Source organism: Bombina bombina, chromosome 6 (genome assembly GCF_027579735.1).
Source record: "Bombina bombina isolate aBomBom1 chromosome 6, aBomBom1.pri, whole genome shotgun sequence".
NCBI classification, from domain to species: domain Eukaryota; kingdom Metazoa; phylum Chordata; class Amphibia; order Anura; family Bombinatoridae; genus Bombina; species Bombina bombina.
Window position 1 is genome coordinate 433,941,274 of NC_069504.1, and position 27,141 is coordinate 433,968,414.

Genomic DNA, 27,141 nt, shown 5'->3' on the forward strand with positions numbered 1-27,141 from the left:
TTTTTTTAGATAGTATTTTATTTGGGGGGTTGGTTGTGTGGGTTGTGGGTTTTACTGTTGGAAGGGTGTTTGTATTTTTTTTTACAGGTAAAAGAGCTGATTACTTTGGGGCAATGCCCTGCAAAAGGCCCTTTTAAGGGCTATTGGTAGTTTAGTTTAGGCTAGGTTTTTATTTTTGGGGGGCTTTTTTATTTTAATAGGGCTATTAGATTAGGTGTAATTAGTTTAAATTTCTGTAATTTGTTTATTATTTTCTGTAATTTAGTGTTTGTTTTTGTACTTTAGCTAATTTAATTTAGGTAATTATATTTAATTTATTTAATTATAGTGTAATGTTAGGTGTTAGTGTAACTTAGGTTAGGTTTTATTTTACAGGTAAATTTGTATTTATTTTAGCTAGGTAGTTATTAAATAGTTAATAACTATTTAATAACTATTCTACCTAGTTAAAATAAATACAAACTTGCATGTAAAATAAAATAAAAATCCTAAAATAGATACAATGTAACTATTAGTTATATTGTAGCTAGCTTAGGGTATATTTTACAGGTATTTAGTTTTAAATAGGAATTATTTAGTTAATGATAGGAATAATTATTTAGATTTATTTAAATTCTATTTAAGTTAGTGGGTGTTAGGTTTAGGGTTAGACTTAGGTTTAGGGGTTAATACCTTTAATATAGTGGTGGCGACGTTGGGGGCGGCAGATTAAGGGTTAATAAATGTAGGTAGGTGGCGATGTTAGGGACGTCAGATTAGGGTTTAATAATATTTAACTAATGTTTGCAAGGCGGGAGTGCGGCGGTTAATATGTTTATTATAGTGGTGGTGATGTTGGGGACGGCAGCTTAGGGGTTAATAAGTGTAGGTAGGTTGCGGTGACATTGGGGCGGTAGAATATAGGGGTTAATAAATATAATGTAGGTGTTGGTGATGTTGGGGTCAGCAGATTAGGGGTTCATAAATATAATGTCGGTGGTGGCGGTGTCCGGATCGGCAGATTAGGGGTTACAATTTTTATTTTAGTATTTGCGATGAGGGAGGGCCTCGGTTTAGGGGTTAACAGGTAGCTTTTGGGTGTTAGCGTACTTTTTAGCACTTTAGTTATGAGTTTTATGTTACGGCGTTGTACCATAAAACTCATAACTACTGACGTTTAAATGCGTTAGGACTCTTGACAGGGTAGGGTGTACCGCTCACTTTTTGGTCTCCCAGGACAGGCTCGTAATATCAATGCTATGGAAGTCCAATAGAAAAAAAGACACCCTAAACCTGCAAGACTCGTAATACCAGCGGGCGTAAAAAAGCAGCGTTAGGACCTCTTAACGCTGCTTTTTTACCCTAACACATAACTCGTAATCTAGCCGCATGTTACTGTAGCTGTACCCAGTTTAATATTCCTTTAATTCATACAGTATTTTTACTCTAGTAGTTAATTAATAGCTGTCCCCTAACTGGCCTCAGCACTTGATAAGTTAACATTAAAAGATTTTAAAACATAGCAAAACTGAGCTTACAACATGGTAGAAAAAAACAGTTTATGGAGACTAAGGCCCAGATTTTCTCTGAAAAGGTCCGTCAGTGCAAAAAGATTCTTTATGGGAATGTCTAATGGCGGTTACTTTAAAAACATGTTGCAATGCATGCTGGTATCAGGCTCAGTGGCCAATCAGTGGATGCATCAGAAGTAGCCTATGGTCATGTGATCACTGACAGACAGTCATAGTGATCACATGACAAAAATTACCAGCCATTGTTTGTTAAAGGGACAGTATACACTCATTTTCATATAACTGCATGTAATAAACACTACTATAAAGAATAAGATGCACAGATACTGATATAAAAATCCAGTATAAAACTGTTTTAAAACTTACTTATAAGTTCTAACTTTAGCTCTGTTGAAAAGGTGGCTGGAAATCCCACTGCAAGTGGGAGATAAGACACTCCCCCCCCGTCCCCCTTCTTTTGCATATGAAAAGACCCTTTACACAAACAGGAGCAAGCTGGAGAAGGTAGCTGAGTGTATTCACATAAAACTTTGGGGCTTGGTTAGGAGTCTGAAAATCACAGCAATGTTATTTAAAAATAAGCAAAACTATACATTTTTTAAAAAAGAAAACTTCATGGGCTATATAAATAGATCATCTACAAACCATTTATGCAAAGAAAAAATGAGTGTATAATGTCCTTTTAACAATGGCTGTTGTGGCCCCTTCCCTTCTGTCCCAATGAACATGTACAAAAAAAGGTGAAATTCATTTTAATAAAGCATATATTTTTTTACTCTAAGTGTTTGTTTGTTTTTTGCCCCTAAATTGAATGTTCTGCCCTGGGTGATAAAGGAGTTAAATTTAAAGTGTCTAAATAGCTCTAGCTAAATACCCTGGGGTGTCTAAATTCTATAAATATATACTTTTGTGTAGCAGATTTTAATTGGGTCCCAGCTATTTAGCTTACAATCTAAGCATAGCGCATTTTAGCGTTAAATGCATAGTAAAGTCAAAATTAAACTTGCAAGAATCAGACAGAGCATACAATTTTAAGACACATTTAAAATCACTTCTATTTTCAAATGTGCTTTGTTCTCTTGGTATCAATTTTTTTTTTTTTAAATGAATATGCACATATCCTACACTAAAGGGAGCTAGCTGGTGATTGGTGCCTGCATACTTTTGTCTCTTATGATTGGCTAACTAGATGTGTTCAGCTAGCTGCCAGTAGTGCAATGCTGTTTGCATTATTTGGCCTTTATTTACTATAAATTACTTGGAAACCTAGACATATGGGGCACTCCTAAAATTAAGACAACATAATGATTTTATGTGGAGGTATTTTTCTTTAGCTAATCTACAAAAGAAAGCAACAGTACATACCAAACTCAAATATACAGGCATACCTCATTGTATCGTGCTTTGCTTAATTGCGCTTCACAGATATTGCTCTTTTTACAAATTGAAGGTTTGTGGCAACCATGTGTCAAGCAAGTCTATTGGTGCAATATTTCCAATATATATACATATAAATACATATATACACACCACCAGCAAAAAGATTATGACTCACTGAAGGCTCAAATGATGGTATTTTTTAGCAATAAAGTATTTTTTAATTAAGGTATGTACATTGTTTTTTGGACATAATGCTATTGCACACTCAATAGACTACAGTATGGTGCAAATAAAACTTTTATATGCACTGGGAAACAAAAAAAATAGTGTGACTGACTTTTTTCCTATATTCACTTTTTTTGCGGTGATCTGGAACCAAACCCGCAATATCTCAGAGGTATGCCTATATTTATTAAAACCACATAAAGAGAGTGCACACACATTGCTACTCACATTATAAAAGATTCAAAAAAGTGTTGTATAACACCACTGGACTCGGGGTAATCAATCTGATACATCAGATCAGTGTCTCTGTAAACAGATATCTTTTAAAAACTCTGCTTGGGGATATAGAGCCAGAACGTTACAGAGAGCTGTCTACAGAAGCCGTATAGATCAACACATCTAACAAATTTATTTCTCAGACGGGTGAACTTCTTCAGAGGATTTTTTGGGCGTTCCCAAAAAATCCTCTGCAGACATTCGCTTGTCAGTATGGTGTGTTGGTCAATATGAGCTATATATATATATATATACACACTAGGGCTGGGCGATATGGGGGAAAAAATCGTTTTTTTCCCAATAAAACGTTTATTTAACACTACAGAATCTTACTGTACATGTTTCTCAATTTCCAATACACTCTTGGAGCATAAAAATACAAACCACAAAATAGTTCCAATAAAATTAGCTACCTGTGCTATGGTTACATAGTAAAAACGTTTATTTAACACTACAGAATCTTACTGTACATGTTTCTAAATGTCCAATACACTGTTGGAGCACTTATAATTAGAGGAAAAATATAAAAATAAAAAAACTTGTTGTGCACTGCACCACTGTGTACTACTACTGATGAATGATGATCTATCTTTTGGGAATCTACATTTGACTCAATTAAAATATATATAAAATAAATATAAATAATAAATATAATATTACATGTATCATCTATCTATCTAGTAAGTAACTTTATATATCATTCATCCTCTATAATTTATCTACTAGACAGATGATAGAGCAGTACGTAGTAGATATTATTTTTATATATTTTGGTAACATTATGTTGAATATATTATTTTTTACAATTTACTTCACAATACATCCTACAAGCAACCCTTAATGAACATTTATAAATAAAATATATTGTATTATTGTAATATGTAATCAAACGCAATGTTAGGCGTCACAGAAGTTAAAAAAAAAAAAAAAATCAGTAAGGCACTTTAAAGTTTTTTTTTTACAATATTCACTTTATTGCTCACAACTTTGAGCTGTCCCACAGCCACACCACTGCTTGACCACCGCCAGAACACTCCCACACACTCTTCAATCTCTTCCAAAATGGCCGTATCGCGGACATTCTCAGGTCCGCCCACGGCCGCGCGATTAATCGTGCAGCCCTAATACACACTGTATTTATATGTATATAATGTATACACTTTGGTTAATAAAAGCAAATTAAATCCAATGAATTGTTGCCTTTGGGCCTGAGAAGCCTCCTCTGTCACAGAATCTCACCCACTTAAGTTGCAATAGTCCTTTTTCTGCGGAGGGGAGCTAAATAACCCCAGAGCAAGCCACACAGAAAGCACCATGTGTTTCACACAGTGTGGAGTGATCACTCAGCAGGACCACTGACAGACTGGCATTTAGTGTATTGTAGTGTTACTGGCCATTACTAGAGGATCTCACTATCCCTCTAACCATTATGTGCTCCAGCTCCTCCCACTAGCAGCAGCAGTGTTTATTGAAGCATGTATGTTCTCTGTCCAGAGGGAACTTAGTTCCTCCAGCAAAAATAGTGCAGGAACTCCGTACCCATACGTTCCAACTCGACTTGACCCCTCGAGATTCCGTATGTGCTGTTGCTTTCTTTTGTAGATTGGTCATGTTCTTATCTTAAAGGGACAGTCAACACCAGAATTTTTGTTGTTTTAAAAGATAGATAATCCCTAAATTACCAATTCCCCAGTTTTGCATAACCACCACAGTTATAATTATACAAGTTTTACCTCTGTAATTACCTTGTATCTAAGCCTCGAAAGACTGCCACCTTATTTCCGTTCTTTTGACAGACTTGCATTTTAGCCAATCAGAGCTGTCTCCATGGTAAATTCACCAGCATGCGCTCAATGTCATCTATATGAAACATGTGAACTAATACCCTCTAGTGGTGAAAAACTCATTTAGATTAGAGGCAGCCTTCAAGGTTTAAGAAATTAGCATATGAACCTTCTAGGTTTAGCTTTCAACTAAAAATACCAAGAGAACAAAGCAAAATTGGTGATAAAAGTAAATTGGAAAGTTGTTTAAAATTACATGCTCTATTTGAAACATGAAAGTTTTTTTTTGGACTTGACTGTCCCTTTAACAGGGATTTCTAAAGTCTCAATTTCAAGCTAGCTGCAACCAATTCTGTATGTTTCATCAATAGTACAGACAGACTGTTAAAGGGACTGTTTTTTTTTTTTTAAGTTTTGAGGAAGAGTTTTCTTTAGCTACAATAGTAGTATAAAAATGGTTATAAAGAACACTGCAAAATAATGTTTTTTTTCTTCTCATTTTTTGCACCATTTTGCATTATTAAATTCTTATTTATTGTTTTATCCATATAAGAAATGGCTGTTTATCTGTTAAAAAAATGGTGTATGATATGTATGGGTACACTTATTAAGAGAGTGGATAAGAAACCAATAGTGAGCAAAAATGCCAAAATTGCCCATGTCATTTAAGAACGGAAGCTGGGCAAAGCCTCGGTCCTTAAGGGGTTAAAGGGACAGTTTGCCCTATTTTTTTATCCCCTTTATTTTGTTCCCATTGATTCATTTTACCTGCTGGAGTGTTTTAAATTGTTCAACAATCACTCCTTTACTTTATATTGGCATTTGAAATAGCTGATTTTGCCCATGGCATCCCTATAAAATAGAAGCTGTGTAAAAATAGCAAGCAGAAGAAATGACACTCCCAGTGGGAGGTAAGAGAGATAGAACAATTCAAATGTACATATACCCTATGAACTTGTGCACATTCTCAGTAGGAGCTGGTGCCTCAAAAAGTGTGTATATAAAAAGAATGTGCAAAATTTGATAATAGACGTAAATTGGAAAGGCTCTTAAACATACATGCTATATCTGAATCATTAAAGTTTAATTTTGACTTTAGTGTCCCTTTAAGGGAAAAACTATTTCACAGTACACTGTTCTTTTAAGAAAAAATACAAATCCCTAATAATTGTAGAGTTTTGTACAGCACACAGATCACATTAACACATTCTGTTTACAGATAATATTACTGACTGATAAAACAATTGAGAGAGGTGAAAAATGTAATCTTCCTAATTCCTAAATTTTAGATCTGTTTACTTTATCAGATAAGATAACAATTTTTTCAATAATTTATTTCTGTATCTTTTTTTTTTTTTTTTTTTTTTTTACCTTTTTAACTAATTTTAACCAATTTTTTAAAAGATTAAATTCTGGGGAAAAGCTTCTTTTTTATTTCCAAACATAAACATTTATATTAATTTATCAAAATTAGATATCTTGCTTTTTAATGGTTAATTTTGGCAAAATAAAATAACAATGGATTATCAATGCGATTCTGTTATATTGGGGATTAAAGGCTTTAGGACATTTCCATAAATAATAGATTAATCTTTGTGCTACAAGAGAACATTTAGGACACTGGTCTATGATGTCCCTGCACCAATGACCTACTAGTTTTATTGTGTTAGTCTTTTTTACTATTCTAAATTGAGTCTCTCAAATCCATAGATAGGATGGAGGTTCTAACCATGTTCATTTTATTTGTAATAACAATTGTGAGTTATGATTCTTTGAGGGCAAAAGTAAAGAATGCTCTAAAATATTGCAGATTCCATGAATAATTTATATAAGGTGGATAAAGAGAATTTTGATATGATCATTAATTATATTTTGGAACACCAGATTTGCCATATTTGAGAAGATATATGTTAAGTTAAAGGGCCATAATAGTAGACAAATGACATGCTCTAATTGGTTAGAACATGTAATTTTAAGATTAGCGACCTTGCAGTACTATGTGTTTAATCCTTGCAAAGTTGTTAAACACACAGTAGAAGTCCTGCAGCTGATCCAATAATTAGTGCTAGTTATACAGCAAAATGCTTTGCAGGTCCTGAACAGTACATCTATTGGGTGTTTAAACCCTTTGTGGAGGTTAAACACATAGCAGTGCATGGTCAATAGTTTTAAAATGATATGCTCTAACTCTAACATGTATTTTTTTTAGAATAGCATGGCCCTAGTATATGAGTTGACAGTATTTATATAGATAAATTGTAGGTTATTGAAGGATCTTATCTGTTGACTAGAAATGTTCACTACTTTTACTTATCCTTGAGTTGTTTAGAAGCCAAAATTAAAACACAGAGCTTAAAGGGCCCTTATAATAAACAATCTACTTGCTCTAATCCATTAGAGCATGTCATTTTAACACTATCAATTTTAGACTCACATGACTCTGAACCCAGGGATTAAACAAACAGTCTAGGGTCAATAGTCTTAAAATGACATGCTCTAATGGATAAGAGAATGTAATTTGTTAGACTACAATGGCCCTTTAAATCTCCTGGCAGTAAAAGCAGGTTACTACTAATATGCAAAAATTTTGAGATTTTATTATTTAATCCTATCAGTTTGTGTATTTTTATCCAGACCAGGAAGACATCTCGATACAATGGATGAAATCTCACCTCTTGTTCTGTTGCATGTACTACAAAAGCTAATGTTCCTTGAATGGAAACTGGTACTGAGCCAATCAGCAGCACTAGTTACACAGCCGATTGGGTCAGTGGCAGTTATTATTATCAGTTATTTGTAGTGCGCCAACAGATTCCGCAGCACAAAAACATGGGTCTAATATGTAAGGTAACAATTATGGGAGACAAAGGGATAGAGGGTCCTGCCAAGAGTTTCACTGTTGTAAATCAGCTCTCATGAAGGTGATCTACAAAGCTGCTGAGCTCATAGGTTTACATGCTAAGGGGGTTCAAGGCGATAACGAGGAGAGGAACTAAGATAAGAAAATGTTAGTGTATATAATAAGCATCCCTGAACAGTAGAGCGCTTGAAAGTTTGAAAACTAGGGGAGAGTCTTGTGGAGCGGGGCAGAGAGTTCCACAAAATAGGGGTCAGTCTAGAGAATTTATGTAGATGGGAATGTGAGGAGGTAACAAAAAAGAGGAGAAAAAAGGAGTTCATGAGCAGAGTGAAGGGGACGGGAGGGAGAGCATCTGCAGACGAGGTTGGACATATAGGGGGAGCAGTGTTATTGAGAGCTTTGAAAGTTAGAGTCAGGATTTTGTGTTTTATTCTGGAGGTTAGAGGAAGCCAGTGAAGCGACTGGCAGAGAGGTGCAGCAGATGAGGAACGACGTATAAGGAAGATCCGCCTGACAGAGGCATTCATTATGGATTATAAGGGAGATAGACGTAGCTAAGGAAGCCGGAGAGATGGGAGTTACAATAGTCAAGGCGGGAAATGTTAAGAGAGTGGATTAAATTTTGGAGATGTTTGTAAGGTGGCGTTGGCTAGAATTGGCCTAAGACTGGATATGGGGAGTGAGAGATCTGAGTCAAGTGTGACTGCAAGACATCGGGCATGCGGGTTGGAGTAATGATGTTATTATCAACAGTAAGAGAAAGTTGGGGGGGGGGGTAAGGATTTTGGAAGAAGGGGGAGAAATAAAGATCTCTGTTTTGGAGAGATTTAGCTTAAAATAGTGAGAGGACACGAGTTAGTAAGGAAAGGTATAGGTCTGGTGGAGAGAAGGTCCTGAGCAGAACTTTTACTATGTGTTTAACCCCTTTGCGGGGGTTGCAGGATTACTAGTCTTAAATGACATTAACTAGAGCATATATTGTTTTTGGTTATAATGGACCTTTAAATGTTTAGGTTCTCTCTAATGCTAATTTAATGTGAAGTTAGGCTGAGGGTGCAAGGTTCTGAGTGAAAATAGACCTGGGCTGGCAGGTAGCCTGTAGTAGTAAAAATAATAGCAACTTGAGCAACATCACACTTGACAGACAGAGCATTCTGTCTTAACTGCATGTTGCATGAAAGTTGTCATTCTAATTTTGACATATTGTGAAATACTGAATAATTATACTCACTATGTCACCATATTTTCACGTTTATCTACCCTGTGTTGTCACAAATTAAAACCAGGGTATCACATGAATTTCAAAAATGTGTCAATAGTGTAACACGGCAGAAAAAAAACTAAGCATTGGCAGTTCTTATCGTTGTCACGCACTGTGAAGTGTTGACATACAAGTCCTAGTTCTCGTCTCGTGACATGCTCCAACATTCTGACCACAGCAATGGCCTCTGCATAACGCTTGCACGGTGACAACTACAAGGTCTGTCAGGTACAAAACATAACCGGTGTTCTGTCGCAAATACAGTAGTACATTCAAGGTCAGCTGTACAGCTACAAGCCACCTCTAGGCGGGCGAATAGCACTGTGTGTGTGCTCTCGGTGTGTATACAGGCGTGTCCCATATCAATAATAATCCGCCCTTCGTTTCCTTGTTGCTATTTAAAACAGTGCACTGAGTGTGTGTGATACTATTGCAATCAGCATTAGGTCCCCTGCGTGACAAGCAAGGTGCTGGGCTCAATGAATGGAAAGCACTCTGCAGTCGTCCCTTATATACACAAACAGGGAAATAACAATGGCCTCGTTACTCCATGGTCTTTAACCGGGCACTGCAGCAGCACACGTACGGGGTAAAAAGATCCAGGATTTGTCCTATCCCTGACCTACAGTGTGCTAGTAGTAAACCGTAACTTACTCTTGCTGCTGCCTGCTGGTCCCCCTCTCCACTTCCGCCCGGGCTTCCGCCTCTCCCCCTAGCAAACACTGGCACTGCCATGCGCGACTACGATGAGGCAACCGCCTTCCTGGGAGAATGGGGTCCCTTTCAGCTTACTGTCTTTTTTTTGCTCAGTGCCAGCATAGTGCCCAATGGCTTCACCGGACTATCCGCTGTATTTCTTGCGGCCACCCCACAGCATCACTGTTTGGTACCCGACAGTGCCAACCTGAGCTCGGCTTGGAGAAATGTGAGCATCCCCCTGGAGATGCAGGACGGGCTGGAAGTGGAGAGTAAGTGTCGGCGATACAGGCTGGACATCCTGAGTAATTACTCGGCTCTGGGACTTCTGCCGGGGCGGGATGTGGATGTCAGAGGGATAGAGCATGAGAAGTGCCTGGACGGGTGGGATTACAGCAAGGAACACTACCTGACAACTATAATCACAGAGGTAAGTTACACATGTTGTCAAGTACTACTACTGTGCTATATCAGGGTCCCCCCCCATGATACCACACATCTTCACAGCCCTATTTTTTATTTATGCTTGGTCTGAACATTTATGAAGTAATATACAAGATATCTGCAACACTTGGCTAAAATATGTGCATACTTTCAGGGTGGATTTGATTTAAAGGGATATTCCGGTAAAAATTGATAGACTAATTACATTTTCGGATAGAAACATTTGCAATGTTCAGGTATTGGCAAATATGCTTCTAGTAAAAGATCACTGTTCATTTTTCTCAGCATGTGAAGCATAACTATTCTCAGTGAACCAGAATTTTTAATACTGCAGCTGCTCAGAGAGCAAGCGGGGCTTATAATAATGTCAGCAATTAACAAATTGAGTCATTTACCAGATGGTACAAGCACCTTAGGCTCTCTGAGCAAGTGCTGTGTTTAAATGCTGGTGCACGTTTGAAATTGCTATAGCTTTTATAAGATGCATTTTTGATAATACATACATGAGCTAGCTGCTTGTCACTGTCCCACCCAGGGTGTTCAGCTAGGCCCCAATAGAGCAATGCTCTTCTTCAGCAAATTGTATAATATAAGTAAATCTGAAAATTGTATGCTGAAAACCAAGCATTTTCTTTCATGATTATGTCCCTTTAAGCTCTATTTCTCAACTCCTGTATGTTTATTTATGTTTATTACTGTGAAGCATGTCATTTCTGCAGACACAACTTCACAGTTTTGAGAACTACAAAACTAATATGTGATAATATCTTCAAGATAGGAAAAAAATAATCTGACAGAAACCTATGGGGAGAGCATGACGTGAATGGATTAATGGAATCAAGTTACCAAAAAAACAAACAAAACATTACAGCCATGAATATACAGCATCTTGCTTTATAATTAAAAATAAATCTTTATTTCAGGATGAATAACCTTTAGATCATAATGTGTCTTAAATAGAAATGATTTTTAGATAGATTCCCCCCCTCCAAAAAGCATTTTATTTAAGAAAAAAATCCAATTTAAATACAAATCAGTTGAACCCCCCAAAAATAAACCATTGCTTTTTTCCCACTCTGCGTACTTTATTGTAGTCAAACTTGAAAGTGCTGTAAAATGTAATATACAATACATATACACATACACCCTCCTACAACACAAACACACCACTCTCTCACTCTCACAACACACAAACAAGTAACGACCCTTGGTTTTGAAGAACCCTGTGCTAAAAATTATACAAGCTATTAGTGCAATCACTTGTCATGTAGATACTGTCCAGTTTCTACTCATATTCATATTTTCCATTTGGGTTACTTTATGTAAATCATTTAGGCATATTTTTTTCTGATGTATCTAATCTTTCATTTTGTAGTCTTTTGATATCTGAAAGCGAGATCATATGCAACGTAAACATTTTGAACCTTTTTTTACTGAAATGTTTACATTGCATGCAAATTGCTGTCAGTGTTACAGAACTCTATTTGAATGTGTATGTTTTCTAAAGCAGTGGGATCCAAATGAATAATGAAGCACATGACATTGTCATCACTTGCGTGTGTCACCCACTTGTCAGGTGACTCTTGCACTATTCTCAGAATAAATACAGTAGGATCATGGTACCCACACTTGGTTTTTACATTTTTTTTTTTTCATGATAACAAATGAATGGTGAAAAACCAGCTAACACCTATCTATATGGCTCTGGCTTATATCGTATCTCGGCAGCATTTCATAGTAAACTGGTTGATAACATCTGTTAGTTGTAGCTCTCTATCATCAGTTTGCAAATGTTCCATCATTTAATTTTATGTGTTACTAATATTATGAGATGTTGTTGGCACTTTAACTCCTCTTAAGCAATTTATTTCCACCAAATATATTCTGGTCCTCTGTGACAGCCATAAAATAAATTGCATGTTACATAGTTTCTCCACTGCAAAATCTTTGCTGGATCTTAATGGGAAAACTGCTTATTTTTATTATTTATAAATCATTTTCTATAAAACAACTTATATCTAAAGTGGTTCTTTATCACAGATTTCTCAGTAACATCAATGCGCATTATACCAGCATGTGGTCTCAGAACTCATACTAGACAGGTAAACTAACCATATTTAACATCAGATGAGTTTGCACCAGCTTTCAATTCTTTGTGTTTGTAAATTCACTGGTATGATTCATTGGGTCCTTTTTATCCCTGAATATTGATTATTACTGTCATTCAAGTAAAGCAAATAGTAATAAACTGTTACATAAAATACAAAGTTCATGACTCATCATCTTTGCCACTGCATACAATATTTCACTACTGTAATTAGTGTTTGCTCTCTAAAATAATCTGTCTCTGCATTTACTTATCTTATTTTTGATCGAACTAAGGTCACATATGGCTTGGTTGTACTCATTAGAGCAGGCACGCTTATCTATATGTAATCTTTTGACACATTGAATTAGTTTTACCGCTATAGTTTAACCGCAATACCGAAACCGGAAGTACACGTATTAGCCTACTATAACTGAAAGTAAATAGACATTACGTCACTTGCGGTCCGACGCCCACGTATATATATTCGGAACAATCGCCAAAACAAATATTCTCCATTAGCTCAACAAGAATCCTTACCAGCTTTACTAATAGATTATTATTGAAAACACAGCCTAAATAACACTATATAAGTGTATTAAGAAATAACAAAATAACCCCGAAAACGGAAGTATAAGAGAACTTCCGGTTCAGTGCTAAGGAATTTTTGGCGCTAAAAATCGGATCATTCATTGGTTTATGATACACATAAATAGAGCCACCATCACTCACCTTAAGATAGTCTTGAGAAAGGCCTGTTAAATAGGCCGAAACGCGTTGACAAAATTGGTGAGCATTATTTCATTATTACTTATGGTTTTAAATGTTATTGCACTATGTCACTTTTCTAAATTACAGGAATTATTAAAGATAATACAGAAAGAAAAACACAATTATCCAGCTAAAGGAAAGATCATCTTCACTCACACGGATACACTCACAAGGAGGATCACTCATTAACATTCATTAACTGACACCTATTTGGATTATATACATTCTTGAAACCCATTTTTACTATTCACATTTGGATGCACTATTTCCATTTTTATTTTTATTTTTAGTTCCAATATCTATTTTTTCACATTTTTCCATTTTTTGGATATTTTTGTTTTTACACATTTATATTTCACTTTTTCATTTTTTGGGGATCCCTATATTACATTTTACACCTTTCCCACCGTTTCACAGATTCAAATTAATTTTTGTGTTTTGTTTTTCATTTTCTTTTTTTCACCTGATTTTTTTTTTTTTTCACCTGATTTTTTTTTTTATCATCATGTTTAACCAAGGGGATTATATCACTTATTGAACTTCTTTTTTCTATAATATAGAGATCATTTCACGTGACTCTTATTTGTTTACCCACCAACTTATCATAACGATTGACATTTGCCTATAGAATTGTTTTTTATATATGCTTCTACATTACATCTTGTACATGTTTTAACTATATTTTATTGTATTTTTAGTTTATTTGTAACATGGATCCATGCTATTAGGTATTATATGTTAATAAATGTTTGAATAATAATCATTCATATGTTAATAAATGTTTGACTAATAATCATTCATTCGTTAGATTCTTCCTTTGCCTCTAGTTTGGCGCTTTTGGATCATTTGTTATATTTCTGCATTTACAGGTTTGGAATACTATCTTCTGCTGTCTCAAGCCTAGTCATATGCAGTTTATATTTTTTTAAGCTAATAGTCGTCCCAACCATTTAGGATACAGGTTTTATTGCTATTTTTTGTGCATGTCTGGTTGGTATGTAAATAATCCAGTAGTGCCCTTGGCTGTAAGGAGAACACATTGCAGAAATTGACAGCGATCAGTACCCTTTTTAGTAGTAAATATTTCCTTTTAAAGCCACTTGTAGACGATTAAAGAGGATTAGGATTATAAACCCTCACATTTACTGAATTTTCCTGTAATGCACAGTATATATTTATGCAAATAAATAAATTAAAAATAACTATTCATATATATTTTGGATCTTGATCTTTGATAACTTATGTAAGGTATGGAGCCACCTCTCAAACTTCCCAGGTCTCTAGTTTTTTCTTTCCCAGTACAGTCCCTATTGCATTCCCCAGTACAGCACCTGACACTTGCGGAGGGGGTCAGAGGGGAGGAGGACTTGAAAGTGGGAAAAGGTATACTAATATTTTGTTAAATTCCCTGACCCAGCCTCAACAAGTTATAGTGCCAGTGTGGCCTGTTTTTTGTAAGAGAATAAGTGTACTCAGGCAAGCAGCAGATAATAGATATCCTTTAAAAAGAGCTGGGTACTCCTCCCACCCCCACTGTCTCCTCAGTAAAAGATATTAACATATTTGTTGTTGAACCATTCCGGACCTGCTTGTGCATAGGAGAAGAACTTCTAATTTTTAGTAGACTGTAAAAGGTTCCACTGCAGTATTGCTCTATATTTTGCTTCATCCATTCTTCCTTCTATTCTCACAAGATTTATAGGCCCTGCTTATGAAAATCACGTATATAGTGTTTGCTGAGCTATGGGCAATGTTTTGTCTGTGCCACACACATCATTTTGGCTGTAAAACATTTTCCAATAGCTTAGCCTTGTCAGTCTCCTATTTTCAGCAGCCTTCAGATGTGCTTTCATATGACTGGTTTTGAGTAGTGGCTTATTTCGTGCCACAGGGCAATTTGATGCAGAGCTGTTGACAGGTGCACGTTAACTTCAGTCTCAGGCACTGACATCTATAGATGTGATGGCCTCCTCTCGGTTTTCCTCCTTGCTTGGTTACTGACCTTTATTGGCAATGTCTGGGTGGTGTGATGTATCTTCCACTTCAAGACAATTTATCCAGCAATGCTCAGATTAATACATTTTTTACTTTTTTTTTTTTTACCCTTTTTCTAACTGATACTGTTTTGAGTACTTTATCTCTTATGGCTATAGAATACTTCTTCACTGACACAGCTTTCCTTCAGCCTGATCAATGTTCCTTATTCAGAGTGGGTACTTTATCCAGAGAAAAATGCTCATTACTTTAATGTCTTTTATTCTGTTATTAAGTGTTTTCAGGTACAATTTCACACAAAACACTTTTGCATGGTACTGTAAAGATGCTGTGATGGCTGACCAATGCGAATGGGTTATGTTTAAGACTAATGGGCCAATTTATCAAACAGTCAATTGGCCCCAGTGCATCTGTTTCCGCACGGAAACAGGAGTTAAGAAGGCTCCTTAACTCGTATGCCTCCTCTGACGTGGCGGACAGCAATCCGCCCGATTGTGTACGATCGGGTAGCTTGACACCCCCTGCTAGCGGCCGATTGGCCCCAAATCTGCAGGGAGCGACATTGCACAAGCAGTTCACCAGAACTGCTTGTGCAAGGCATTCAGCGATGTCTGGCGGACATGATCCGCTTCAGTGGATCATGTCCGCCAGATATTGATAAATCAGCCCCTATGTGATTTATGTTATGCAATGTAAACCCAGCATGAACAGAAATATTTTATAGCATTAATATCAAGAGGCAGCAGGTATATTATAGGTCTGACAAATACAGGTAAATGGGTCTTCTAAAATGTTTTTACTTTTTGGAACTGTTACCTAATCCTATATACGTTTTTTCCCGGCCTGCAACTACGTTTTATATTAATTAGCCATTAGAATTTTGTGACATTGCGATTTATGTCATTCTTATCATATGTGGACCAAAGGTCAGTTACCCTTTCACCTACTTTCACGTTTTCATGCGTTGGATCACTAATCTGCTTTCTAAGCGTTACTCTGCAGGAATAATGAGTTCTCTAGTTAAGAGATTGAACTTTATACGATCAATGATTTGTATCAATGTGGCGCTTTCATTTGCAAAGGGACTGCAGATATTCATCTGCATCTTACAATCATTACTAATGCACTGTATATGCGGCAATGCAAAGATGTGTTTAAACTTCAGGTTTTGCATTTTAAATGTAGAATACCAAATAGAAAAGCCCTCAGATATTGGATAAAAACATGAGTCTGTTGTAAAAATGTGATTTAAGCAATTATGAACCTCACACAAATTAAATGGGGGGATAAATTCAGCACTGTAATTAACAGATTTATAGACATATTTTGCATCTATCTCTCTCTGTCTCTCTATCATAAAAACAAGAGTAGAGCATTAAAGGGACAGTCTACACCAGAATTTGTATTGTTTAAAAAGATAGATAATCCCATTTTTACTCATTCACCAGTTTTGCACAACCAACACGGTTATATTAATATATGTTTTACCTCTGTGATTACCTTGTATCTAAGCCTTTGCAGACTGCCCCCTTATCTCAGTGCTTTTGACAGACATGCAGTTTAGCCAATTAGTACAGACTCCTAAATAACTCCATGGGAGTGAGCACAATGTTATCTATATGACACACATGAACTAGTACTGTCTAACTGTGGAAACGTTTAAACTGCTCTGAGCTAAGAGGCGGTTTTCAACGGTTTAGAAATCAGTTTGAGCCTAGCTAGGCTTAGTTTTACAAAAATACCACCAAGGGAACAAAGCAAATTTGATGATAAAAGTAAATTGGAAAGTTGTTTAAAATTGCATGCTCTATCTGAATCATAAAAGTTTAATTATGACTAGACTGTCCCTTTAAAGGACCACTGTAAGTAAATATTTTCTATGCCTGTTACTAACTAACTACCCCAAATACGCTTTTTATCAATAGCATTTCATTAACATATCTCTACCGTATATCAGAAATCTTGTCTGCAAATTTAATTGTTTTCCAAACCCACTCAGTGGGTATCCTTTGCTCTGTACCAATCCGTTTACAATACCTAGGTTTCAAAATGGCGCTTTAAACACAAAGTTATTGGTTTAAGTATTTTGAACACTCAGTGCTGAAAATAGTGGGCAGGATAACGTGACATCATCGGCGAATAAAAGATATAACTTTTAGAACGTTATGAAACTTCGTTTTGGAGAAAATATAGGTCAGTAGGTTTTAATTAATGTTTGTTAACTTTAATATGTTAGTTGTTTAGCTTAAAAATTATAACAGAAAGTAATCCTTTAAGTAGTGATACTTTTTATTGGACTATCTATGCATTTGAAGAAGATAAGCTTTCCTGAGTTTTGTATAAGGTCTGAAGTAATATTGACCAGTGTGATGGAATTTACAGATTATGGGGTCGATCCGATAAAAATCGTCGCCCGCAAAAGCCGGCGACGCCAATATTTACGCTGGTTTGGTATCACATATACGGCGTAACCTAGAAGTTACGCGCGTATATTTCTGCCGTCGCCCGCAGTTTTTTGGGCCATAGGCAGGTATACCAAACCAGCGCAGTTTGGTATCCAATATGCAGCGTAAGGACTTACGTGGCGAAAATGGAGAAATCTTACTCCATTTTCACCTCGCCACAAAAAGCAGCCGTAAGAAGCCTTACGCTGACTATTGGAGCCCCGTAACTCCCTAAACTAACTAGAAAAGAAACCTAACACCTAACGCATGCGCAATGTCTATCTACCTGTCAACCGCGATCCCCCCCCCCCGAAATCCCTAATAAAGTTATTAACCCCTAAAACCGCCGCTCCCGGACCCCGCCGCCATCTACATAAACTAACCCCCTACTGTGAGCCCCTAAAACCGCCGCCATCTAACTTATCTATCCCCTAATCTGACCCCTTACACCGCCGCCACCTATATAAAAATTATTAACCCCTAATCTAATCCCCCTATACCGCCGCCAGCTATATTAATATTATTAACCCCTAATGTAAGCCCCTTACACCGCCATCTCTATTAAAATGATTAACCCCTAATTTAATCTACCTACCCCGCCGCCAGCTATATTATCTATATTAACCCTAAGTATATTATAGTTAATATAGGTATTACATTATATATATTAACTATATTAACCCTAATTATATTCGGGTTAATATAGTTACTATAGTATTTATATTAACTATATTAACTCTATCTAACCCTAACACCCCTAACTAAATTTATATTAAATTAATCTAATTCATATTATAAACTAAAATATTCCTATTTAAATCTAAATACTTACCTATAAAATAAACCCTAAGATAGCTACAATATAATTAATAATTACATTGTAGCTATGTTAGGGTTAATATTTATTTTACAGGTAAATTGTTAATTATTTTAACTAGGTCTAATAGCTATTAAATAGTTATGAACTATTTAATATCTACCTAGTTAAAATAATTACCCAATTACCTGTAAAATAAATCCTAACCTAAGTTACAAATACACCTACACTATCAATAAATTAAATAAACTACAAATATCTATCTAAAAATACAATTAAATAAACTAAACTAAATTACAAAAAAAAAAAAAACACTAAATTACAAAAAATAAAAAAAATATTACAAGATTTTTAAGCTAATTACACCTATTCTAAGCCCCCTAATAAAATAATAAAGCCCCCCAAAATAAAAAAAATTCCCTGCCCTATTCTAAATTAAAACAAGTTCAAAGCTCTTTACCTTACCAGCCCTTAAAAGGGCCTTTTGTGGGGGCATGCCCCAAAGAATTCAGCTCTTTTGCATTTAAAAACATATACAATACCCCCCCCCCATTACAACCCACCACCCACATACCGCTATTCTAAACCCACCCAAACCCTCCTTAAAAAAGCCTAACACTACCCCCCTGAAGATCTCCCTACCTTGTGTTCACCACACCGGGCCGAACTCCTAATCCGATCCGGGCGATGTCTTCCTCCAAGCGGCAAAGAAGAATTCTTCCTCCGGCGACGTCTTCCTCCAAGCGGCAGCAAAGTCTTCTTCCTTCCGGCAACATCTTCCATGAAGCGGCATCTTCTTTCTTCGCTCCGCCACCGCGGAGCATCCATCCCGGCCGACGACTGAACGACGAATGAGGTACCTTTTTTAAATGACGTCATCCAAGATGGCGTCCGCCGAATTCCGATTGGCTGATAGGATTCTATCAGCCAATCGGAATTAAGTTAGAAAAATCTGATTGGCTGATTGAATCAGCCAATCAGATTCAAGTTCAATCCGATTGGGGGGGCTTTATTATTTTATTAGGGGGCTTAGAATAGGTGTAATTAGCTTAAAAATCTTGTAATCTTTTTTTTATTTTTTGTAATTTAGTGTTTTTTTTTTTTGTAGTTTAGTTTATTTAATTGTATTTTTAGATAGATATTTGTAGTTTATTTAATTTATTGATAGTGTAGGTGTATTTGTAACTTAGGTTAGGATTTATTTTACAGGTAATTGGGTAATTATTTTAACTAGGTAGATATTAAATAGTTCATAACTATTTAATAGCTATTAGACCTAGTTAAAATAATTAACAATTTACCTGTAAAATAAATATAAACCCTAACATAGCTATAATGTAATTATTAATTATATTGTAGCTATCTTAGGGTTTATTTTATAGGTAAGTATTTAGATTTAAATAGGAATATTTTAATTAATAATATTAATATTAGATTTATTTTAATAAGAGTTTAGTTAGGATGTTAGAGTTAGATAGGGTTATTATACTTAATATATATATAATTATAATAATGATATTAACTATATGAACCCTAATATAATTAGGGTTAATATAGTTAATATATATAATATAACTATATTAACCCTAATATAATTAGGGTTAATATAGCTGGCGGCGGTGTAGGGGGATTAGATTAGGGGTTAATACATTTATTATAGGCGGCCGCGGTGTAGGGGGATGTAGATTGTAGGCAAAAGAGCAGTTTACTTTGTGACAAAGCCCCGCCAAAAGCCCTTTTAAGGGCTGGCAAAAGAGCTGTTACTTTGGGGCAATGCCACGCAAAAAGCCCTTTTCAGGGCTATTTGTAGGGTTAGACTTAGGTTTAGTGGTAGGGATAGTTTAGTATTTTAGGGGTTAAATAATTTAATATAGATGGCGGCGGGGTAGGGGGATTAGATTAGGGGTTAATAATTTTAAAATAGCGGCGGGGTAGGGGCTCACTTTAGGGGGTAGGTAAGGTAGATGGCGGCGGTGTTAGGGGCTCACTTTAGGGGGTTATAGATTTAATATAGCTGGCGGCGGTTTAGGGGTTAATAACTTTAATAGGTAGCGGCGGGCTCCTCGAGCGGCGGTTTAGGGGTTAATACATATTTTATTGTTAGGCTAGTGAGGGGGGATAGCGGATAGAGGGTTAGACGTGTCGGGCTATGTTAGGGAGGCATGTTAGACAGTGCGGGTGTTTTAGATGTTGAAACATACAAAAAACTCACCTTTAATCCTACCATTAAATTTCAAAGAGAGCTAGAACATCTATTGGATTTAGGAATAGAAAATGCAGTATTCACAGGTAAGATAGCTGACTCAATTTTTGTTGAACATCCGAGAGTACCAGTGTTTAAATACTTACCTAAAATACATAAGTCTCTAGTCAATCCCCCAGGGAGACCAATAATTTCAGCGATTGGCTCCCTGGGGGAGAGATTGGGCCAATGGGTAGACGCACAGCTACAGCCAATAGTTCAATCATTACCTGGGTTTTTGAGAGACACTAAACATTTACTTAGATCCATACAACAGTTTGAATGGAAGGAGGATTATGTTTTTTCCACAATAGATGCAGTTTCTTTATATTCGTGCATACCGCATGAGCAAGTTTTAAAAGCTGTACAGAGAATGCTTGTCAGATATTCTGGGTATGATGACAGATTAATTGATTTTATATTGGAAGCTATCTCATTTTTACTACACCATAACTACTTTATGTATAATGGTGAGTTCTATCTGCAACTTAGAGGGACAGCGATGGGGGCAAAATTTGCCCCCTCGTATGCCAATTTATATCTAGCTGATTTTGAAACCAGAAAGATCTTTGGAAATGAGAACTCTTATAAAGATAATATTAAGTTATATACCAGATATATCGATGATATTTTGATAATTTGGGGAGGTGAAGAAAGTAATTTGAAGTACTTTGTTGATGATCTTAACTTAAATGACAAAAACTTAAGTTTCACTTATAATGCATCTAGAGATAATATACCATATCTAGATGTACTGATAGGACACAAAGATGAATCAATTATCACTGAAGTTTATAGGAAAGAAATATCCGGGAATACTATTCTCAGAGCAGATTCATCACATCCCAGACATCTGAAAAAGGGGATCCCTAAAGGACAGTACATTAGGTTAATGCGTAATTGTAGCTCTTTGGATATGTATTGGAAACATGCTGGAAATTTGACTTCACGTTTGGTAGAAAGAGGTTATAATGTAAGAGAGTTAAATGATATTGCTACTTTGGTGTCTGGCTTTCACAGAAGTAAATTACTCAAGGATAAACAAAAAACTAGATACAATGCCAGAAATCAGAGTAGTAATGTTGTTAACTTTATAACCAAATACAGCAATCAATATCATGCTGTATGTAATATTATCAAGAGAAGGTTACCCCTTTTAGATATGGATGATGATTTGAGATATCTGTCGAAAAATTGCAAGTTTATCTCCTATAGGTCAGATACCATAGGTGATAGAATAAACAAAAACTCAGGTTCACACTCCAATACTAAAGCAACTATACAGACAGGTAAAACCAACAATTGGCTTTCCAAACAAGTGTGGTGTGAGGCCATGTAAAAGTTGTGATTTTGCTATGGTAGGAGACACTTTTCAGTCCACGAACACTAGAAAAATATACAATATTCAGGGACGTATTAATTGCAGTTCAAACTTTGTTGTCTACCTTATCACCTGTTTACACTGTAATTTTCAATATGTAGGTCTTACCTCTAGGGGCTTAAAGGACAGGATTCGGGAACATCTTTTGTCCCTAGAGGCGGAGGTACCCAAAACTCCAGTGGCCAAGCATTTTTTTGAACATATTGATAAATTCAGGTATTTTCGGTTTCAAGGTATTGAACAGGTTAAAACTAACATCAGAGGAGGTGATAGATATAAGATCTTGAGCAAAAGAGAAATTTATTGGATCTATACCCTCAAAACGGGTTCCCCACTAGGAATAAATAAAATTAGTGACATCAAATTATTTATAGATGCTTAGTTCTATGAATATGTCCATTTAATATAGTAACTACTATACAAAGATTGATCTTTTACTATTAAGATTAGTTCAATGTGTTTTCTCTCCTTATTTTTGCTAAGTTGTAACATTATGACATGTATCCACATTTGCCGTAATATAATTAAGTTTGCATTTAACTTTTATATCTTTTTGGCTACTTTAATGTGTAACATGTGATTTAAATGTAACAATTTTCGCTTAACATTTTGTTTTCAGGGTTCCGATATTCTTTACTTTGATTTAACTCATTTTAATAGAGGTGTTCTATTTAGTCTTAACTTGTAATGTTATTATGTGATGTTTATAATGATATTGTAACATTTCTTATGTTGCTGCAAGAAAGTTAATGCTTAGAAGTATATGGAGTGTAAAAGGTTAGGTCAGAGGTGAGACTTCTGTCTGCTAATTAGCTATTCAGATTTGTTACCTGAGATTTAACAGCTGCCTATGACACTTCTTTCCCAGCTCTGATGAACCGCTTGTGAAGCGGGAAACGCGTCAGCGGGGTTTGTTTGCTGTGCCTGAAATTTTGTATGTACGCTTTGTAACATGTATTAAATTACGTTTTTACCTGCATATCTCTCTTCCATATTATTACTACACTGTTGCGATACCTGTTTCTGTTTTAGACTTTAGTCAGGTTTTATAGGCGCTGGCAGTTTCTAACGTGCCGCAAGTCACTGGAGACGCCAGAAATTTGTACTTGCGCAGATTTCTGGACATCGCTGGTTTGTCAGACTTACGGCACGTTAGCATCTGACGGCGACTTATATAGGATAGCTCGAGTTGCGAGCTGAAACTGCGGGCGACGCCGGTTCCCTCGCTTGCGCCGCAAACTACGATCTATATCGGATCGACCCCTATATCTTAAAATACAGGGTAGTTAAAAGGAAATAAAGTGTTAGAGATATGAATGAGTGCTCCTATAGTAAAAAATAATATATGTTTTTAAAGTAAAAATAAACCGATTGTGTTAAAACAGCAAACAACTTGTTTTCTTGCAAAATTACGACTTCTGAATATAGCCGCTGCCTTTAAAGGGACAGTCAACACCAGAATTGTTGTTGTTTAAAAAAGAAAGATAATCCCTTTATTATCCATTTCCCAGTTTTGCATAACCAACAGTTAAAATAATACACATTTTACCTCTGTAATTACCTTGTATCTAAGCTTCTGCTGACTGCCCCCTTATTTCAGTTCTTTTGACAGACTTGCATTTTAGCCAATCAGTGCTCACTCCTAGGTCACTTCACATGCATGAGCTCAATGTTATCTATATGACACACATGAACTAACGCCCTCTAGTGGTCAAATGCATTCAGATTAGAGGCAGTCTTCAAGGTCTAAGAAATTAGCATATGCACTTCCTAGTTTCAACTAAGAATACCAAGAGAACAAAGCAAAATTGGTGATACAAGTAAATTGGGAAGTTGTTTAAAATTACATGCCCTATTTAAATCATTAACGTTTTTTTTTTTAGACTTGACTGTCCCTTTAAGTGAGATACTTTAGCAGACATTATAGAACTTAAGTTCTATTGCATGATGTTTGCAGCAAAAGTCCTCTACTTGAACATGGGCACTAAACTGAGTGCAGCTAGACTTTCATGATTCAGATAGAGCATGCAATTTTTTTTTTTTTTTTTTTTTTTTAATATTTTTATTGAGTTTTTTTTGTCAAAACAAACAATTAGTATTTGCCAATACACAATATAAGGAACAAAAGATTATTATCGTATAAGCTGCAAACACATGTCAAATAAACAATATAATTGAATGACAAATCACTTTCTCATAAAACACAATAAATGCCATGTTAACTGAACACCCACTATATGATGTAAGCAGCCACTTTTGGGCCACATGGGGTTTCCATAACCAGAGTATAAAGTAGGTGAGCATGAATTTGAGAGGGCCACTCATGGACCCTTATTGAAAAACCTCTTCTTTTTTTTTTTTTTTGAGTATAGGTCTCTATGAATAGGAAAGACACAAAATATTTTGGCCCACATACCTGTCGTTAAGAAATATGTAATACTATGAAACTCGCTATTACAAGGTTAAAAGAATGATTAGGAGAAATCCTCATAGGATGGGAAGTGCAACTAAAGAGCCGATGCAGACATTTATGAACTAGGAAAGGTAAACCTCATGATATTATTTCTCTAAGGAGCTATGGAAGGACATTGCTACTGCCATATTGTGCGGGATGAGATGTGCCTTCTACCTCTGGGGGGAAATGATCCTCAAAGTGCACAAAGAGTAATTATAGATGAGACAGGATGCTGTGGCTCTAATATTGTCTTATCTAAAAACAAGAGACTAAGTGAGTTAGTAGGCAATAATAAGGAACTAACTCTAGTTATAACAGCAGGAATATTGGGATAGAGAATAGGCTACAGCAATAAAGTGGGTGGTCATCAATTCCTGTGCATTATATAAAAAAATAAAAAACTAGTTAATATATGGTCTGTAATGCTTAGGCTGAATAACACATGTTATAAAACCGAAATCTCTGTCTTGAGAAGTAAGCTAGCACAAAAACTAAGACCGAAACTTTTGCTGACCACAATACAAATAGGGCTAATACAGGCATAAAACATAAAGAACAGAACTGGTAAAGTTTACAAAGCTTAAACTGCCTATAAAACAAGAAAGTTTCTTCTCACTGAAAATAGTCCTGCATGGTAATGTATAGAATATTGTAGGAAGTAATGCAAGAGCAGGGCCAGCCTGCACAAAACTTTTGGTCTACATATGGGGTAATATATAACTCCGCCTAGCATTAATAAAACACAGTAACATATATTAATTGTCATTAAACAGTGAACAGTAAGATCATATAAGTCCCCCTGTCAAGGGAACCTCTATCTAGGGTACATGGTGAGAGCTTAAGGACAGTGCATGTGAACACTACTTATAGTATAATAAAAGTTAAAATCTTAGTGAGAATGGTTAGAGTCCAAGTGGTGTATGGCTAGAAGTACTTATATGAAAGATGCAAACTGTCCTTTACATAATTAAATAAGCTTTAAACATTTTGCAGAGAGTCAATATATGCTTGTTCAGTGGTTTACCAATGAGGGGGGTTAAGAGCCAGGATGGTGATTTTAAGTAACCCAATAGTGAGTTCATCTCTGTGCACGAGAAAGTCCAGCTGAGCTCTATCTCAATTCTTAAAAAGACACTTCCAGAGTCCTACTATAAATGTCAGAGAGTCCCATCCTACCTGTCTTGTGAGTTCAGTTTAATAAGGCAATCAGCAGGTTTTCACAGAATGGACCCTGAGTCCCAAATACGGAGGGCAAACAGGCCACCCGGGTCCCACTTATGAGGCAGCTGAGTGACAAGAAGAGACACATAGATCTCGAACAGAGCCTGCTGGAGCCGCTTTGCGTCCCGGAGGGGCGCACCTGATGCTGTCAATGTTGAAGGAGAATATTCAGCATACAGCTCCCAACCTCCATAACTGTAATCCCTTCTCCAATATGGGAGCGTCAGAGAACTGGGCATATCGTCTCCTCTACACAGCAGAGCGCCAGGCTGAATCACCTCTAGAGTATCGGTATAGGTTTGTAGCGGGCTGTTAGAGCTCTTTAACTCTGTCGTTTCTCCTGTTGCACATACCATGTCCAAGTGCGTCTTTGCTGCGGCTTCAGAATTTCGGTCCCCCACTGGTATGGTAAGGACTGGGAGTGAACGCCGGGGCCCCAGAGCGATATCACTCCCGCCCTCCCTAACATGTATTGCAGGCTGGTGGGATGATTGGGCTAAGTAGACGCCGCTGCGGTTGGGTACTGGATAAAGCTTGTCCTCCAGGGCAGCATGGTGGGAGGCAAGTAGGCTTCGTAGCTCTTCTAGGAAGTTGAAGGAGGTCTCCATAACATATATATATGGTAAGAAGCGTTAGTCAGGTATGAAGAAAATGACACTTTTTAAATTGTATAACGTGTCTTGCAGGAAAAACCATATGCCAGAGCATGCAATTTTAAACAAATTTCTAATTTACTTCATTATCGGATATTTGTTATTTTGGTATCTTTTGTTGCAAAGCAGGGACTTCAAGTGAAAGTCAATCCTAGCGTTTTACAAACGCTAGGATTTACTATTGAAACAAATAAAGGGGACTTTCATTCATGAAGTACAAGATACTTCATGTAGAAAGCTCCTTTATTTCAATCAATCGCCATTCTTAGCTGCTCAGGCAGCCCACGGCAAAAAAAATTGTTTCCTAAGAGGTGACGTTATTACCTCTTAGCCAATAGCCGTGCTGTAAATACGGCTTGACGCCCTTGGGAGCCGGATTTACCGCACAGCTATTGGCTAAGAGGTGAAAATGTCACCTCTTAGCAAAATTTTTTTTGCTGTAGCAGCTAAGAACGGCGATCGATTTGAAACAAATAATGGAGCTTTCTTCATGAAGTATCTTATACTTCATGAATGAAAGTCCCCTTTATTTGTTTCAATAGTCAATCATAGTGTTTGTAAAACTCTGCTCTGTCAGAATTGCAAAAGTTAAATGTTTGGGTTTCATATCCCTTTAAGTATAACCACTGCTTAATGCTT

At 36.3% G+C, this 27,141-nt stretch overlaps 1 protein-coding gene and 1 long non-coding RNA gene across 2 annotated transcripts in view; one reads left to right on the forward strand and one right to left on the reverse strand.

Moving 5' to 3' along the window:
• LOC128663051 (uncharacterized) overlaps positions 1-10,002 on the reverse strand; it is a 47,399-nt gene extending 37,397 nt beyond the window's left edge. The window contains exon 1 of the long non-coding RNA XR_008402826.1: positions 9,952-10,002. This is a non-coding gene — a long non-coding RNA (uncharacterized LOC128663051). The remainder of the gene's footprint in view (positions 1-9,951) is intronic.
• The window catches only part of LOC128663050 (organic cation/carnitine transporter 2), a 295,715-nt gene continuing 278,089 nt past the window's right edge, over positions 9,516-27,141 (forward strand). Inside the window, exon 1 of the mRNA XM_053717190.1 lies at positions 9,516-10,423. Coding sequence (XP_053573165.1) covers positions 10,031-10,423 — 393 coding nt within the window. The 5' untranslated portion in view covers positions 9,516-10,030. The remainder of the gene's footprint in view (positions 10,424-27,141) is intronic.